General features: G+C 40.6%; 1 protein-coding gene across 1 annotated transcript in view; it reads left to right on the forward strand.

Annotated features, from left to right (window-relative positions):
• The first annotated feature begins 3,410 nt into the window (after window positions 1-3,410).
• LOC311510582 (complement C4-like) overlaps window positions 3,411-19,474 on the forward strand; it is a 94,612-nt gene continuing 78,548 nt past the window's right edge. The window contains exons 1-10 of the mRNA XM_084610351.1: window positions 3,411-3,526; window positions 4,187-4,379; window positions 5,874-6,057; window positions 6,805-6,875; window positions 9,992-10,077; window positions 11,471-11,553; window positions 12,499-12,586; window positions 15,741-15,846; window positions 16,105-16,228; window positions 18,592-18,707. Coding sequence (XP_084466477.1) covers window positions 3,444-3,526; window positions 4,187-4,379; window positions 5,874-6,057; window positions 6,805-6,875; window positions 9,992-10,077; window positions 11,471-11,553; window positions 12,499-12,586; window positions 15,741-15,846; window positions 16,105-16,228; window positions 18,592-18,707 — 1,134 coding nt within the window. The 5' untranslated portion in view covers window positions 3,411-3,443. The remainder of the gene's footprint in view (window positions 3,527-4,186; window positions 4,380-5,873; window positions 6,058-6,804; window positions 6,876-9,991; window positions 10,078-11,470; window positions 11,554-12,498; window positions 12,587-15,740; window positions 15,847-16,104; window positions 16,229-18,591; window positions 18,708-19,474) is intronic.

Raw genomic sequence — 19,474 nt, forward strand, 5'->3', positions numbered from 1 at the left:
GAGGCAGGGTGAGGTCAGGGCCTCAGGGGAACAGGTGGAGTGGGGGTGGAGCACCCCTGGGGAAAACTAGAAGTCGGCGTCTATGCTAAGTACTTTTGTGACTCTAGCTCTTAGTCCTTCAGCTCAAGTGGTAAATATCTACTTTGCAACTAGAGAGCACCAGTGCAATCTTTGCCCGTGATCCACACAGAAGAGGGCGGAGGCTGTTGCAATAAATTTTATAGAAAACCTTTAGAAACTATTCTTGGATCATCTTAAAGATGGATCACTAACATGAGTGCCCCAGTCTTGAATAAGGACTTTTGTGTCTAAATAGTTGGAACAAATAAATGAATCAAAGCTTTATTTTTATTGTTACCTAGTGGGAGGCAGGTGACCCAGATTCTATGCTCAGCTCTACCGCTGACCTGCTGGGTGATCTTGGACAAGTCATTTCACCTCTCTGCCTCAGTTTCCTTATCTGTAAAACAGGGACAATGGCCCAGGAACCTTGGTCTGTCAAGTGCTTTGAGATCTAAGATGAAAAGCACTATATGCGAGGTCGGTATTATTTCTATCGCTCTCTCTCCCATTCTAAAGAGCTGAAGCAGAGGGCTAGCATCAGCATCACTACACTCACCTTTCATCCCTAGAAGCCTGGGCTCATATGTGCCTTAAACCAGACAATGAAAATGGGCTTCTTATCTGTTTTCGGATAGGAACAACTGACCAAATCTAGGAATAAGTAGCTTGATTTTGCTTTAATTTTAAAATTAATTTGTTTTCATAAGAATATGTAAGGGGCCATTTCTCTGAATGCATCTTTTCATGATGCTGTCTCTGAACACACAGAATATATTAGCCCCTTGTAATACAAGCAAGAAGCTTAGAAGGCCATTGGTTAAAAGGACTGTGTTTCTGGTCTCCTACAGATACAAACAAGCAATAAAAGCCTAACTCCCTGTAGATAAATCTTATCTTGTACATACAGTGAAAAAGGCCTTGACATGAAAATGAAGAGAGAAAAGAAGCAGGATGTGTCACCTAATTAAAATCAGAGAAGTGACTGTTATCACATAAAGAAACTGTCCACTCCAACTCCAACCAGCATGTAGAAAGTGAGGGGCAGGGGTGGAGCTGGGATCAGAGAACTGTGCTTATTGACCTCTTTAGACACATTTTAATTTTGAACCATTCTTCAAGGTTATTCACATACCTTATTGCAGTTCAAGCTTTCCCAGCTATTGTACCCCTTTCAGGAGTCTAATTCTCTTGTGTACCCCAAGTTTTACCTCACTTAAAAACAACTTGCTTACAAAATCAGACATAAATACAAAAGTGCCACAGCACACTATTACTGAAAAAATGTTCACTTTCTTATTTTTACCATATAATTATAAAATAAATCAATTGGAATGTAAATATTATTCTTACATTTCAGTGTACAGTATATAGAGCAGTATAAGCAAGACATTGTCTGTATGAAACTTTAGTTTGTACTGACTTGGCTAGTGCTTTTTAATGTAACCTGTTGTAAAATTAGGCAAATATCTAGATGAGTTGATGTACCCCTGGTCGAAAACCATTGTCTTAGTGACATGTCCACTAATCTCACTGTCATAAATATAAAGGGAAGGGTAAACCCCTTTGAAATCCCTCCTGGCCAGGGGAAAGCTCCTCTCACCTGTAAAGGGTTAAGAAGCTAAAGGTAACCTCGCTGGCACCTGACCAAAATGACCAATGAGGAGACAAGATACTTTCAAAAGCTGGGAGGAGGGAGAGAAACAAAGGGTTTGTGTGTCTGTCTGTAGTCGTCTTGGCCGGGGACAGAACAGGAATGGAGTCTTAGAACTTTTAGTAAGTAATCTAGCTAGGTATGTGTTAGATTATGATTTCTTTAAATGGCTGAGAAAAGAATTGTGCTGAATAGAATAACTATTTCTGTCTGTGTATCTTTTTTGTAACTTAAGGTTTTGCCTAGAGGGGTTCTCTATGTTTTTTTAATCTAATTACCCTGTAAGATATATACCATCCTGATTTTACAGGGGGGATTTCTTTATTTCTATTTACTTCTATTTTTTATTAAAAGTCTTCTTGTAAAACACTGAATGCTTTTTCATTGTTCTCAGATCCAAGGGTTTGGGTTTGTGGTCACCTATGCAAATTGGTGAGGCTTTTTATCCAACATTTCCCAGGAAAGGGGGGGTGCAAGTGTTGGGAGGATTGTTCATTGTTCTTAAGATCCAAGGGTCTGGGTCTGTGGTCACCTATGCAAATTGGTGAGGCTTTTTACCAAACCTTGTCCAGGAAGTGGGGTGCAAGGTTTTGTGAAGTATTTTGGGGGGAAGGACGCGTCCAAACAGCTCTTCCCCAGTAACCAGTATTAGTTTGGTGGTGGTAGCGGCCATTCCAAGGATAACGGGGGTAATATTTGTTACCTTGGGGAAGTTTTGACCTAAGCTGGTAAAGATAAGCTTAGGAGGTTTTTCATGCAGGTCCCCACATCTGTACCCTAGAGTTCAGAGTGGGGGAGGAACCTTGACACTCACTAACAGTCACTGTCCTGTCAAGGAAATTGAACTGTGCCCTTATAACAATTGTCCAGATTTTGGAGAAAAGAGACTAAAACAAGATGAAATAAAAGAGGATGTGGGCCTCCAGGACATCCGTAAAGTGTGCCCAGGTCCAACTGAATGGATGTCTTTAATTTGTGCCTGCAGCAAACATTTGTTCACATCACAAACCCAGCACATAATCGGGTATGGTGCAATGCAAGCCTCAGGCTTTGCTCAGGAAAAGTCCAGAGTGTGATAGTTGGAGCATTCCAGGCCAGGACGGAGCTGCATTGGAGGAGTTCCATTTTCAACTTTGCTGAGTGATGCCTGTGTTATACGTGGCTGTTTCTCATGTTTCCATAATCCCTACATTCAAGCAGTATTGAATTAGTATTGAATCACACGGGAAAGAAACTTTCTTACTAGAACAAAGTTACAGTCCGATAGAAAAAAGCACCATTTGTTTTATTCCCCACTCAGAATGAAGAATTGGCGTACTGCAATTGTTTTTGTCATGCCGCCTTTTTCATGAAACTGGTTTTAAGGATTGCATTTTCAGAACTTACACTATTAAAGTAGGCATCATATTATGAGAACTTCCCTCCACATTATTTTAAATGACTAACATTTGAAAATATTGCAGATGCAAAGAATGTGGGCAACAGAGGCTGAATAATAACATGCAAAGTCTTGATTAGGTCTGGAATGCGCATCCCCGGGCTATGTTTTTACATCTCTGGAACCTTCAGTCAGTATTGATTGCATAATATTGAGGGTTATTAATGAGTAACCCTGGGATAGAGACTGATAACTGATGTAATCTGTGGTCAGCTCCGTTCTAACCACCACCATCTCAAAGGGAGGTTGGTAATGTTCTTCTGATAGATCTTTTTTGCAGCAAGGAAATTTATGTTGCAGAGGTTTTTGATGGAAAGGCTGGTATTTGTGCTGGGCATTTGTGCATTCTTGTGCAATGCAGAACAAGCGCCATCGTAAGTATATTGCTTATTAATTTTCTGCATGACAAATGCCATGGGACAGAAAGCATAGCTGGCTGACCCTCAACTCCCTATCTCCTTCTCATGAAACCCAGATTCTATAGTCTTGTATTGCTAGTATTTTAGGGACATAGGCATCTGGATGAAGATGATCTATAACTCAACATAGATAAGATGGAAGTGATACCTGTTGACATATGGAAGCATTTGGCAGAATGGATAGTATAGGGCAGGTATTGGTACCATCAGTTGAAGATACATGTTTTCAAGTATAAAATACACATATTTATACAGTGTTATTAATGCACTGCCTGGTATTACTTCCAGATATGTAGGCGGGAGCCTGTCTAATCTTGCTCTCTATTAAACTGGGCATTGGTAGTCATTATTAGTCTACAAGGTCCACCCTTTGCATGTGAAATGAATTTGGGGTAGGGCTGGTGTGGTGATTCAGGGTGGCTGAGAATTGTGAGGAAGGGGTTGATTGATTTCTGTTGTATTTATGTCGTCGCTGGGTTGGTTTGATCTGTGGGAATTGAGATCTGTTTATTTAAGTGTCTTTTGAAAAGTTTGCACTGGATGGGTGCTTTTTTAGTATCGGTTTTAAAAAAAATCCACATAAATCAGTAAATAGTCTATTCTATCTGGTTTTAGATTTCTTATTACTGCACCAAATCTGGTACATGTGGGAGTACATGAGACAATAACCGTTCAAGTACATGGAGCACAGAGCTCTGTCAAAGTTACAGCATATTTCAAGGATGAGATAGAAAATGAGCTACTATCAGACATCACTGTCTTTACCCTCAACAAAGAGAACAACTATCAGGAAATGAAAAAAATTATGGTGAGTCAACAATTATGCTAGTAACCAAAAGCTGTCACTTAAAAAGCTGTCTGCAGACATATCATCATGAGCTGGGACTTTGTGAGATCACTGACTAGACGGGATCAAAGCTCGGATAGGAAAACGTAAGCTCTGTTTGGAGTGGTATTGCCGGTTCAGATGGTGGCACTCTGTTTTCTGAGTCTATACTACTAAAGAAGTGCCCCAGCATGGTTTCAGTGTGCTCTTTGTGATGACAGGTGCTAACTTCTATGCGGTAGGTAGACCCAAGTTCCTGATCACTTTTCATTAATAAAGATTTAGTGACTTTTTCATGAGAATGGGGACTGGAATATTGGCCCTGGTGCCTTGGCAAAGTCACTTCACAGTTCTGTTTAGATAAAGTGGTCTTCTTCAATTTTATTATTGAGGGCTTGTCTAGACTTAAAACACTACGCAGCATAGCTGCACCCTGCAGTTGCACTGCTGTAGTGCTTTAATGTAGACACCACCTATGCCAATGGGAGAGATTCTTCCATCAGCATAGGTAATCTACCTCCCAAAGAGACGGTAGCTAAATTGACAGAAGAATTTTCCATTGACCTAGCACTGTCTACATGAGGACTTAGGTTGTTTTAACTCCATCACTCAGGGGTGTGGATCTTGCAGACCTCTGAGCAACATGGTTATACTGACCTAATTTTCTAGTGTAGACCAGGCCTAAGACTGTGGTAGCACCCCGAGTGTGATAGGCACTTTCCATACCTAGGGGAAAGCACATCCTAGGCCTTAGAATGTATGGTCTTCTAATCTAAAAATGTATGCTATTGCTGTGAGCTGGTAAGGAGCTGCTACATTGCACCGCAAAGCCTGCTTACTGTTAATGGCTGTTGAAATGAGTCCTTAAAGTTCAGGAGAGTTGAGATCTGGGGTTTTGTTTTGGCTCATTGTGGAGACAGGGATAAGATGCAAAATTCAGAATTGATCTGAATATCCCTAAAGTTCAGATCAGCAGCTTTGGTTTGAGCTCCTTTCTGGGCAGGACATTTGGTAGCCCTTATTAATATGCATCAGATAAGACTCTAATCACATGCTCAAACGTTGAATAAATAAGGGAATATGGGGTAATATTACAGCTACCAAATGGCATGGTCACAAGAATGTAATATGTATTTAGGATAAAAAGTAATTAGATTTTAATTATATTTAAGTTGAAAGAAGGTGTTTTACTCTTCCATAGTTCCATGGCAGAAAATTAGGGAGTGAATTGCATTTCTAATGCCAAAGAAATAATAGTCCCAAAATAGAAATAAATTTGAGTACCATCTGTATAAAAATGATATGAGCCATACAAATGGTATCAACTCTTCAGCTATTTCATGGATACTTCAATCGGATAAACTTCTTACGCCAGATTCTCAGCTGCTCTAAGTTGGCATAGCTCCTTGGAATTCAGTAGAGCTACATTGAATAACACCAGGTGAGGATCTAACACTATTCTTCCATTATATTCAGGTCAAGCCTGATCTGATGCCTGAAGATATGTTCAAGAAAAGACGAAAACCGTATGTTCTGCTAGTCACTGAAAGCAAGGAGCTTTTTAAGGAACATGCTCAGCACACTCGCATCCTCCTGTCTTCCAAGAAGGGCTACATTTTTATTCAGACAGATAAACCTATATACACACCTAACACAAAAGGTTAAAAAAATAGTACCACCTTTCAGAGATTAAAAAAGCTGTATATCATGTGGTTGCTCTTAGGGAAAAAATTAATCGCAAATTCTTCACTTTGTGGCAAAAACCTCACTACTCCCCTCACCCCTTTGTGGGTCCAGCAGCTGCAGCAGACTCTAGGCACTTGTACTTCTGTAGACGCTAGCCTGCTGCATTGTGACTTAGCTCTGTGTAATAGCACAAAAGGATAAAGAATTTTTTGGTTCCCTCTCCTAGCCCTTAGACATTCACCCAGAGCCCAAGTAAAATATGGAACTTCCTCTTCAAGCACACAACAATGACTGTCACCCGAAAAATATTAAAATACAGGGGGAACACCCTCACAGAGCTTTGTGACACGCAATATGTCCCCTTTTAGTGATTGTGAAGTGACAAAATATGAGATTGGATTAAGTGATAAAACAGGGAGCTCAACATTATACACATTTGAGCTGCAATGGTTAAGTGCCTGTAATGATACTGTAGTGGGACCAGACTTACTCTATCTTTATAAGAGATATTCTTAAAGCAGCAAACACATTTGTTCATATTTATCTTGCGTCATACAGTATAACCTAAAAAAGACAGTGGTCGTTTTTTTTATTATGTATTTGATTATTTGATTTGCCTTCCTGAATTGGTTGACTCAGTTAACAACATGAAACTAGAACTAGAATGTGTATTTTAGAAAGGTAAAATGAAATCCTCAACTTTACCATTTTTGTTACATAGTCAAGTACAGGATCTTCACCTTGGACACTGCAATGAAACCTGCAAATGAAAAGATTCAAGTCATTGTACTAGTGAGTATTTAAACTGTGGTAGGTAGTTTTCCAGGAAGTTCAAGAGTGAGACTGGTTCCAGTGATGGCTTTTGAGGACGCAGCTGCACTTTTGTTCACAGTTGTGAGAATTTGGTTACAAAATTTTCTAGGGCAGAGGTAGCTTCTGAAACCTCCATCATGAGTTCCAGTTAACGGATGTGTTTTTGTGGCGTGGGCATTTGTCCATTAAGAACTGAATAGAGACCATCAATTTATTCCATGTGGCCACTGGACAGCTATCCAATGGTGACAACTTTCAGTCATTATTAGGGCTGTTGATTAATCGCAGTTAATTCACGCAATTAACTAAAAAAAAATTAATCACGATTAAAAAAATCATGATTAATTTCAGTTTTAATCACAATGTTAGACAATAGAATACCAATTGAAATTTATTAAATATTTTGGATGTTTTTCTACATTTTCATATATATATTAGTGTGTTGTAATTGAAATCAAAGTGTATATTATTTTTGATTATAAATATTTGCACTGTAAAAATGATAAACAGAAGAAATAGTACTTTTCAATTCACCTCAGACAAGTACTGTAGTGCAATCTCGTTGTTGTGAAAGTGCAATTTACATATGTAGATTTTTTTTGTTACATAACTGCACTCAAAAACAAAACAATATAAAACTTCAGAGCCTACAAGTCCGCTCAGTCCTACTTTTTGTTCAGCCAGTCGCTAAGACAAACAAGTTTGTTTACATTTACAGGAGATAATGCTGCCCTCTTCTTATTTACAGTGTCACCGGAAAGTGAGAACAGGCATTTGCATGGCACATTTGTAGCCAGCATTGCAAAGTATTTACATGCCAGATATGCTAAACATTTGTATGCCCCTTTGTCAAGGTTCCTCCCCCACTCTGAATGCTAGGGTACAGATGTGGGGACCTGCATGAAAACCTCCTAAGCTTATCTTTACCAGCTTAGGTCAAAACTTCCCCAAGGTACAAAATATTCTACCCTTTGTCCTTGGATTGGCCGCTAGCACCACCAAACAAATACTGGTTACGGTGGAAGAGCTGTTTGGAAACATCTTTCCCCCCAAAATAATTTCCAAAACCTTGCACCCCACTTCCTGGTCAAGGTTTGGTAAAAAGCCTCACCAATTTGCCTAGGTGACTACAGACCCAGACCCTTGGATCTTAAGAACAATGAACAATCCTCCCAACACTTGCACCCCACCCCCTTTCCTGGGAAATGTTGGATAAAAAGCCTCACCAATTTGCATAGGTGACCACAGACCCAAACCCTTGGACCTGAGAACAATGAAAAATCATTCAGTTTTCTTACAAAAAGACTTTTAATAGAAATAGGAGTAAATAGAAGTAAAGAAATCCCCTCTGTAAAATCAGGATGGTAGATACCTTACAGGGTAATTAGATTCAAAACATAGAGAATCCCTCTAGGCAAAACCTTAAGTTACAAAAAAGATACACAGACCGAATAGTTATTCTATTCAGCACAATTCTTTTCTCAGCCATTTAAAGAAATCATAATCTAACGCATACCTAGCTAGATTACTTACTAAAAGTTCTAAGACTCCATTTCTGTTCTATCCCCGACAAAAGCAGCATATAGACAGACAGAGACCCTTTGTTTCTCTCCCTCCTCCCAGCTTTTGAAAATATCTTGTCTCCTCATTGGTCATTTTGGTCAGGTGCCAGCGAGGTTACCTTTAGTTTCTTAACTCTTTACAGGTGAGAGGAGTTTTCCTCTGGCCAGGAGGGATTTTAAAGGGGTTTACCCTTTCCTTTATATTTATGACACCCTTCGTGCTTCGGCCACCATTCCAGAGCACATGTTTCCATGCTGATGATGCTCGTTAAATAAATAATGCGTTAATTAAATTTGTGACTGAACTCCTTAGGGAGAATTGTATGTCCCCTGCTCTGTTTTACCCACATTCTGCCATATATTTCATGGTATAGCTGTCTTGGATGATGACCCAGCACATGTTCATATTAAGAACACTTTCACTGCAAATTTGACAAAACTCAAAGAAGATACCAATGTGAAATTTCTAAAGATAGCTACAGCACTCAACCCAAGATTTAAGAATCTGAAGTGCCTTCCAAAATCTGAGAGGGATAAGGTATGGAATATGCTTTCAGAAGTCTTAAAAGAGCAACACTCTGATGCAGAAACTACAGAACCTGAATCACCAAAAAAAGAAAATCAACCTTCTGCTGGTGGCATCTGACTGAGATGATGAAAATGAACATGCATCGGTCCACAGTGCTTTGGATTGTTATCGAGCAGAACCCGTCATCAGCATGGACACATGTCCCCTGGAATGGTGGTTGAAGCATGAAGGGACATATGAATCTTTAGTGCATGTGGCATATAAATATCTTGCGACGCCGCTACAACAGTGCCATGAGAATGCCTGTTCTCGCTTTCAAGTGACATTGTAAACAAGAAGCAGGCAGCGTTATCTCCTGCAAATGTAAACTAACTTGTTTGTCTGAGTGATTGGCTGAACAAGAAGTAGAACTGAGTGGACTTGCAGGCTCTAAAATTTTACATTGTGATTCATTTTTTTTAATCGCTCGACAGCCCTAGTATTACCAGATTGGTTCAGACTTGAACCTGTAAGTAGATGAGAAAGGCTCTGTTAGTTTCCCATCCAGGTCTCATGAGGGGGATTGTTTAAAAGTATATCCTTAAACATAAGGTAAAGAACTAATAATTATATTAAGACATGCAGCATATGGTTGTTTGGGTCGAACTACGACTAGTTCTGTGCACCATCATGTTGGAACCTTGGGTCCAATTTCTTCCTTCCTTCCTAGGTCAGAAAGGGCAGGGAGGACAGTCAGGGCAATTTACTGTGTCACTTAGCAGTAATTCTTCCAGTCAGAGGAGGAGTCGTATATACGGGCTGTGAAGAGAATCTGATATAGTCCTTCTCGGTCTAAAGTAGAGTATGGAGGTAGGGCAGAAAAGTGGAATCCTAAAGAAAGGAAAAATTAGAGCAATCTTGCTTTTTCCCCTCCTCAGGATCTAGATGCAAACTTCAGCTCATGACACAAATGTTTCATTCTGCGGGTATGAGCTGTATCTTTGTTTTTGTTTTTTCCTCGATAGAATTCAAAAGGAATGGTGGTTAAAAAATCAGCGTTGCAGACAAAACCAATGACCAGTGGAAGTTTTGTGATACCTGACATTGCAGAGTAAGTTACTGTGGCATAATCTTCAGTGTTTCAACATATCAAAATTACTACTATTATTATTTAGGAGCATCAGAAATTTCTTCAAACTAAAAGTGGCTAGAGAGATACACAGTCTCATTTTGGGAACAATTTTCCATTTCTCACCAAGTATTGTTTAGTTTTGTCATCCTTTGTTAGAGCAGGAAGAGGAATATAGGACAGTGTGTTACAAACTGCCCTTTCCCCCGTGAAATTCAGACAAGATCAAGTGGATTTTAACCATTTATTGAAAACTACAGTAGGATCTAAATATGTGCTTGTAGGCTACAATTACAGCAAGTAAGGAAACTCTCACTCCCTGCTGGGTCTAGCTGGGCATATCAGCTACAGGCAAATGAACCCTTTTCTCTATCTAGAGTCTGTCATGCCTCCATCACACAGCACACGGAGAAGCTCTTAACACACCCATATATAGCCTCGGCTACTCATGCACTCTGTCACATGCACATACACAGCATGTCTATACATGCCCAGCGATGGCTCCCCCTACTGCTGGAAAATATGAAACACATACTAAAAAGATAAACCTTAAAAACAAGATGGGTAAAGGTTCCTCACCCTGGGGACACAGAGTGGGGCGCTACAGTCCCGTAACGGGTGAAGGAGATGTTTCTGCTTTGATTACATTCAAGCACAGCTATGGAATCCTTTTAGAAAATGGCAGGAAATGATTGCCCAGTCATGTGTGGCCCTGAGATCCTTGTGGAAGACACCTTGATCCTTACAAGAGCCAGCTCAACTGCTTAGTGCTTATATGGTACTGCTATCTGTATTCCAAATTATTAAGGCCCCAATTCAGCAAACTGCTTAATTGTAATCATGTGCTTAAATCTGTCCCTCTTTAGTATAGCACTTATGTTTAAGCATTTGTTTAGTACATGCTTGAATCCCATTGACTTCAATGAGACTTAAGCATGTGCTTAAAGTTAAAGGTGCTTAAATGCTATGCTGAATTATTTAGAGCTCATAGCATGAAGATTGCCTATTGCGAATATATTGTGACTGTCTTCTTCATATAGCTTTTTAGCGGGTAATCTGTGTTCCACATAGTTTGCAACATGGTAATTTATTGGCTTGTTCCTCATACTCTCCAAAGTGTCTATTTCAATCCAGACTGCAATGCTTCAGAGAGACATTTATGGGCTCCCCAGCAGTAAAGGGAAAATAAAATGAAGGAAATTCATTGTTAGGGGGTGAAAACAAAGGAAGGAAGCAGAGACTGGTGTTTGGTTTCAACTGCTGGGGTTGGTTTTTTTCCTTATTCTATTTAGCAATACATTAAATATGTTTAAATTGCTTTGAAAATCTATTGAGTAAGAGAAACTTTCCCCTTTCTATTTAATCTGAACACTAGTCCTGGAAACTGGAAAATCCTGGCCCGGTTTGATGAGTATGAGATGTCCAATAGTTCAGCTGAATTTGAAGTTAAAAATTATGGTAAGCTAATGTTTAATTTGGAGTATGAGTACTTGAAGTTCTGACTATATCTCAGCGAAGTATCTGGTTGAGCTTAGATATTAGATCTTCTAGATAACTGAGGGCCAAATGGGCTTGATAGGCAGTGACCCAAGTAGGAGGTGGTGTTAACCTTTCTTCAAGCAGCACTTGTGGGATTATACCTCAAGGAGGTGTAATCTCTCGCTGAGTTCCCTGGTGTATATGGTAGCACGCAGTCTCCACCATCCATTAAGATGATGATGGTTACTCACCCCAGTGTGTCTGAATTGCTGTGTGGGCCAGTTCAGTGTGTATGTGTGTGTGTTGGGGGGCAGTGATGGGAGGTAGCAGGGTAATGGCTCTACCCCTTCTAGAGTGTCTTGGGCTCAAATTGATGCACGGAGAAACAGTCTCGACACTTGGCTGAGCCAATCCATATGCAAGGTGCTTGAATTGGGAAGAATTTGCACCCTCTCATCCCTAGGCACCCATGTAGGGGCCAATCATGATCTGACCCTTAGTGAACTGGAGCATTTTATAATGAATGTACTTTGGTGAGGAACAGCTGACTCTAAGGGTATCACTCAGCCAGCAGGCCTGATTCTGATCTCACATATATTTTACATATGTGAAATATCATTGACTTCAGTGGATTTAAATCAGTATTTGTGAGATCAGGCTCCTGTCCAGAGTCTATCTGTCTCTATGCCATTGTAATATAGCTCCAACTATTGGTTAGCAAGAGGGCTATCAAAGACTGCTCTGCCTTTGCCTAAAGCTTAAATGGAGACTTCAACTTTCTCTGCACACCTCTCAGTACAGGAACAAAGAGCTGCCAATTTTTCCAAAGCCTTGTGCATTACAAACTCTCAGGAGTTGAAGGCACATTTGAAATGTGAACTTTTTTAGACGTGATCTTTATTTTTTTGTGTTCTTTTTGTGCAGAGCTTCCATCTTTTGAAGTCAAACTTATCCCATTTGAGCCATACTACCATATTTGGAACAAGACCTTTACATTTGATATTTATGCAACGTAAGTATATTTTAATGGTGTCTTTTTTATGAGGCTTGGGGATAAGAAAAAGTGAACTCAGTCATTTCCTCCAATCCTTGTAATTAATAATTAAATTAATCCATAAGACAGGAGATGCAGTTCAGTTGTTGGCAAATGCATCTTTTGGGGTCCCAAGTTTGAAAACTGAATGCTTTCAAGCCACACGAGACGTCAAAATGCACTGGTTTCAGTGTCTTGACAGAACTAATAATTGTACGTTGCTTAACTTGACCATTTAAATAACCAAATCTTTTTTTAAAATGTTTGTTTTCTAGTTTAGATGCTTAGATACTAGGTTGATGAGGGCCACATAGGTACCTAAATAGACAGATATTAGATTTTTTACATAGTTATGGATCATATATCTATCATACATGTCTCATAATTCTTGTTTCTGTGTACATGCTGCAGGTCATCTAACATCTGATCCTGTATAATAGAAATCAGTTGGAGACTTTCCACTAACTTTAGTGAGAGCAGGCTCTGGTTTTTCTCAAGCATTTCTCCTTCAATCTTCCATATTCTGGTCCTTTCTCTCAATCTCTTCTTTCTTGAAACATTGCTGTAAAATGCTGCTTCTGTGCTAATGAGATGCAGTCTGATAAAGAAAGAAACAGGGCTTTGTGCCTTTCTTTATGAGCTATAGAAGAGATGAAGATGAGAGAGAATTTATTTCTGGGTTGATAGATCAACAGGTCCCTACGACAACCAGGGATAATTATTTTTAATTAAATGAAGAATCAGCAAATATAAGAGCAACATTCTAAAGCCCAGTAACTTATGATTTATACAGAGATGGACCTCAGCCAGACCCAAATCTGAACTTTTCCCAAAGCTCAGTGGTGTTTAGATCTTGTGGCTTGATTTGGGCCAACTTCTAATTTTAGAATAATGATATCAACCTTAAGTCCCCTCCAATAAGCAAAGAGTGATGATGAGGAAAAAAGATGAGCAATGTTTGCTATTTATTTAAAAATAAGTAGCATTAATACAGTTTGAGACATTATGTTCTCATGCACAGGTTTCAAGCGGAGACTGGCAGAACCAAGAGCAGTTACCAAAACCCTGAAAATTCAGAGAAATGGTTCTGTTTTTAGGCCATCTGTCATCTGAATTGGAAATGCTGGTCCTACATTAGCAGTTACTGTAGGGTTGATCCTTTATGCAGAGAGTTTCAGAAATGTGAGTCTCAGAAATGTGGTGTTTCTTTACTTGCTATATCAATCTTAGGCACTTATATGCTCCATCACTGTAGTATATGAGAACCTCATAATTTTAAGACCCCTGTGAGGAAGAGCAGTGTAGCAGGGTCGGCACCCACCTCTCACGAGTGCCCCCTCTGGTTGGGTGTGTCTGCAGTCTTTAAACCAGTCCAGCCCTGGTATGGGGCTGTATCCCCAGTGCTTCCTCCCTGGAGACACTATCTTCCTGCGGCCCTCCACAGGCTCAGTCCCTACTAAGTGTCCACAGCCAGACGGGAGCTCCTTCATTGCTCCCCCAGTCCCTGCTAGCGAACTGTCTTTGGCTCAGAACTAGCAGCCAGCCAGAAGCCTCTCGCTCCCCTGAGTCCCTGCCATCCGTTGTGCTGCAGTTCCCTCCGCCAGGCAGGTATTCAGTTGTTTCTTTTCCAGCTTCTAGCAGCAACTAACTGCTGCTATGTTCTGCAGCTCCATTTATATGGCCCTCCTGGGGCCTGACTGGCTGCTTCCCCCCTGCAGCCACTCTAGCCTGCTTGGAGGAGCTCTCCACTGCTCCTTTCCTGGGATGGGTGTGGCAGAACTCTGAGGCCTCCAGCAGGGGGCCTTTGAGCCTAGTCCACCCCATCACTGGCAGTGTCACAGTTCCAGGGTAACTGCATCTGCATTCCCTGTCTGTGAGTCTGTGATCCCTCAAGGGCACCCACTTAAAGTGTCTGTCTCCCACCGTCACTTCTTTTGTGTGAAGATCTGCATGTGTCTCCCTTCTGATCAGGGTTTTAAGGCTGCACAGCCTCCTGCCTTACATTGTGATATTCCCAGCAAGCCAGTCTGCCTCAAGGCCAGCATCTGTGCTTTGCTTTCTCTCTGAGGGCTGTGACCAGTGTATTGCCAGCAGTTATAGGTTACCACACAGCTACTTCTAGGCAAGATACTTATTCTTAAGATGAAAGCATTAGAGAGAAAACGCATTAAAATTACAAAAGCTCCAATGTGCATGCTCAAAACTTACGAGAAGTCACCCATCGGTCTTCTGGGCCCAAGTAGGCCAAAGTCTTTCCAACCCTTTTTCAAGATGAGATCCTTGCACAGGTTCAGAGAGAAAGCCCTGTGTGAGTTCAAGCTAATCCTTTTGTACTAAAAACCCTTTCTTTGTTTCCTTGTCTCTGGAAAACCCAGTCTGAACCAGTATATATGAGACTCTCCAGGGTAGTACATCTCTATGGTTGTTTAGTCTCAATGACTCACCTTAATCACTCCCCACTGTTTTTTGGTTCCTGTAAAATATGTGGTAACCCTGCCCCACGGAGTAGTACACAATGATACAGAATCCGTACAGACTGAATAGAGTGACCCCACAGATACTGCATGGGGTTGCAATATCATTCACAGGCAGTGCTATGGGCCCCTTTTTACAGATGAGGAACTGAGGCGCAGAGGCCAGATCTCCACTACAAAGTTATGCTGGCAGAGCCATGTTGGCCAGGACTGTGAAAAAAGTGCACCTCTGACTGACATAGCTATGCTGGTAACCCCCACTCTGCATGTAGATGTAGCTATACCAACAAAAGGAGTCTTTTCGCCATTATATGCTGTGTCTCCACCAGGGGGCTCTGCTGGTAGCTCTATACTGGTGTATCTGTATTGTTAAACTCTTTGTAGTGTAGACTATCTCAGGGACTAAGTGACGCATCTAAGGTGTGCACTTTGTATGTCTACAGCTTTGTACATGAAGCTGTCAAACATTATCATATGTTTAGCACTAGTTGCTAGAGTTGTATTTCGGTTCTAAATACTCAGTTACCATGGCACAAGACTAACACATTGCTAGGTAAAGGGACTCTTTCGTTTCATGTTCATTAGCAAGCACACATTAGACTGTCTACTATGTGAATATTACTATAATTATTGTTGCTTCATTCTCTTTCCTTTTAAAGGCACTCTTATGGAAAAGGGATAGATGGTGTTGCATATGTGCGATTTGGCATAATAGAGGAAACTGATAAAAAAATCTTTCTCCCAGGCCTGGAACAACAGCCTTCAGTAAGTACAACATACTAGAAATGATTATTGTATATGATTGAATATTGAATAATATTAAATATTAGTTCAGTGGAGCTATGTCATTTTATACCAGTTGAGTTCAATATTGTTGAGATTCGTGGAAATGAAATAGCAAATGGCCTTAAAACACTGGCCTTTGTACTATTACAGTCAATTTACTGGAAGTGCAACATAACCTTTAAATCTAATACCATTCAAAGCACCAAAGGGAATAATATTTTTCCATCTTGATTTTAGATACAAAATGGAAAAGGAACAGTTACGTTAAGTACCAAATCTTTGGAAGAAAAAATAACAAAGAACATTACTGCTTTGGAAGGGCATTTTTTATATGTCTCTGTTACAGCTATAGAAACTGCAAGTAAGTAAACTATGCATTTGCTGATGTAATCTACAGCATTTTCATTGACCTTTTCCCAGTACAATTCTCACTGGGTGAAATCTTGGTCCATGGAGCTTCTTTTCACTGCACATTAACACAGGTGCTTATTTGACTGTTCTCCACATACATTATGTCTATGCCGCAGACTTTATCATGTGTTCTTATCCTTGTTTTATGCCCACCCCTCACACCACCATCCACACACAGTATCCTAAAGCATGTGCTTATATGAGCCTTGAACCCATGTTTGTTTGCACAGCTGGGGGGTGGATTAAAGCCCACATTTTGCTGTAAGTCATGCTTCAAACTGTCCACTTTGCAGTGAGGATACAACTGTAGCCAAGCTTGTGTTCAGATAGTCCTCCAATACCATACCACATTCCTGGGTCCTGTATGTTCCAGCTCTTCTTCCTAGTCACTTCCTACTTGCCTCCCATGCACCAGAAGCTACTTGTCAGTCAACGTTTAACTCTTCATTCCACTCAGCCTTCTCCATTTCCTGCTCAGCCCAACTCTGCAAAACAGCTCTACGTTATGGGCAACACCCAGCATGCTGCTAGCTGGCCAAAGGAGCACGCCACAGTTCTGGTTAACCAGTGCTGTGAGCACAGCAGGGAGCATGATTTTGGGAGCAAATATCCACTTGTCTGAGAACATCTCAAAGAGGCTAGTGAAGATGGGACTGCTCTTCAATGCAGGTAGTGCATTAAATATCTAAAGACCTTCTACCACAAGGCAAAGGTTAGCAAATCACCATCTACCTTCCCCTGACTGGGGTCTCACCATGATCACAAGCACAGAGCCCATAGACCTATATGACAAGCTTCTGAGCAGGGATTTTGAGACTAGTAGCAATGGCACCGGAGTAGACCACGGCAGAATGTGGGGCGGAGTCACAGGAACAGACTGTGGTGCTGGAACAAGCCTTAGATCAGGCTCCGCAGCCAGATGGGCTAAGGGGTATCCCAAGGCTATATTCCAAGGATCTGTGCACACTGCAACACTAAGAGCCATGGGATATGCCGCAACAGTCTTACTGTCGCACACAAGTGAGTACAGCATCAATGTGGACGCAACAGTTTGAGTGTTTTTTCACAGTGTGGCTGCTCTCACTCATGCTGGGCTGACATGAGAGAATTAACTGGAGTGTAGATCTCTTTCGCTAACTCTACAGTGAAGACATACCCATGGAAGCCAATGGCAAAACTCCCATTGACTTCAGTAGGGCCAGGATTTCATCCATCATGTTTTATTGTCTGCTTAGCACAATTGAAAGAGAGCTAGATAACATATATGCTTATACTTGCTATAATTTAGTCTGAGTCTTAACATTGTGGACACCATTGTGCATATAATGGCATACACAGCTGATGAACTTTATTCAGCAGGGGCTGACCCTGAGAGCACAGAAGTGACAAATAGATGTTATAGAAAGGTTTTTTTCCCTCTCTCCTTGCTAGCCACACTGAATTTTGGCTAGGAATGTGTCAGCTTTTTTGCAGCAAGAAGGAGATCCAGCCAAAACCAGTGAATGATAATGCTGGATGAGCAGGAGCTGACTGCGAAGTTATCATAAAGGTTTGAACCTGCAAAATAAAATATCGAACAAGCATAAAAGTATTAGAAGTATTTGCCAGAAAAGAACACTCTCCTCCCAGAATGTTAGAGACCTGAGGCCTGATTCTTCCACCATTACTCACGCTGAGTAAGGCCTGCTTCTTTGAGTACTCCCAATAGAACTAATTGTCGAGAAAAGAACTACTCAAAGGGAGCGAGAGTGGTGGAATCAAGCCCCTACTAAAAAATGAAGCTCTCAAAGGGCCAGAGTCCACCCTCTTGACGTTGAGTAATACCTTTAACAGTAAAGAAATATCACCTGCCTGCTATCAATTCACATAAATGATAAAAATATTACTGTTAACCTAAATATTTTCTTCCCCCCAAGCCATTCTCTGCACCACATTCCCTCAGCAAGGACAGCAAGAGGGATGTGAGCAGGGGGTGTACAATGTTCAGAAGGGAAGGGAAAACTGGGCTGTATATGTGTGGGGGAAGGTGGCGATCAGGAAGGCTGAGGGGTACACACTGGCAATGCAACCCAGCTTCATTGGCTATGTGGAGTGGCTGCATCGTATGACTGAAGAGCAGCCTGAGCATACTAAGGAATCCAAGGCCAAGAAAAGTGATATTCCATTATAAATTAAGCCTTGAGTCTTTGGAAACGAAGGCTTAGCTTCATTCACTTCTGTTGTACTTTAGTTTTCTTCATTTGTGGATGCCTTTTAACATTTGTGTGGGAGTAAAAAATGTCTTTGGCCATAAAAGGTGTTTGCTATTAATAGGTGGTGAAATCCAGGAGGAAGAACTCAGTAGTGTGAAGTTTGTCAAATCTCCTTATAGTATAGACCTGTCCAACACCAAACAATATTTTGTGCCTGGGGCACCTTTCTCCATTGTGGTAAGTAATGTTTAGTTTGCAGTAGCTGCTTTCTTCCATTAACAGGGACTCATCTAGCAGCTGTCCTGCCCATAGAATTCCCAGCTGCTTCCATGGGATTTCTTTGTGAGGAATACCTGGCAGGTGTAGGCCCAAAAAGTTGCTGTCTATTGCTGTTCATTTTCTGGTTTTATCTTTCTGAGTACATAGAGCCACAGCAGAAGGTGGTGAGTAGAAAATATAGAACTTCTCTTTAAGAAAGGAACTAGAGATGCAATGGTACACCTCAAGCCTTCAAAAGCTATGAGACAGTGCCCGCTCCACCACCCCCCCCAAAATCATGAAATTGGCTTACAAATCCAGAGATTTTTAAAATAAAAGTTGGTTTCTTTTCATTTGTCTTCTGGCTTTTGAGCTGTCAGGGTTAATGTTTTCAAATTTTTCAGCACAGCAATCACGGCTAGAAACTTAATGTGTGTCTGTCTGTCTGTTATGGAAGCTGAAATTCTCATATAATCACTTGTCTCCAAGGCCTAAGTGATTACATATGCCACTCCTGGAGGAATTCTGCACCAAAAAATTAAAATTCTGCAAAATTCTGCATATTTTATTTGTGAAAATAACACAATATAATTATGTCAATTACAATTATTTTGATAATTTATTTAAAAATACCTGTCAACAAGTATGTCTGTAACAATACAGACAACAAAAAAGATTAATGAAATGTTTTTTTGACAAACAGATTCCTTACTAGGCATATGAGTAATAATTTATTTAATCTACAA

This window comes from Lepidochelys olivacea (assembly GCF_965140295.1).
Source record: "Lepidochelys olivacea isolate rLepOli2 genome assembly, chromosome: 1".
NCBI classification, from domain to species: Eukaryota; Metazoa; Chordata; order Testudines; family Cheloniidae; genus Lepidochelys; species Lepidochelys olivacea.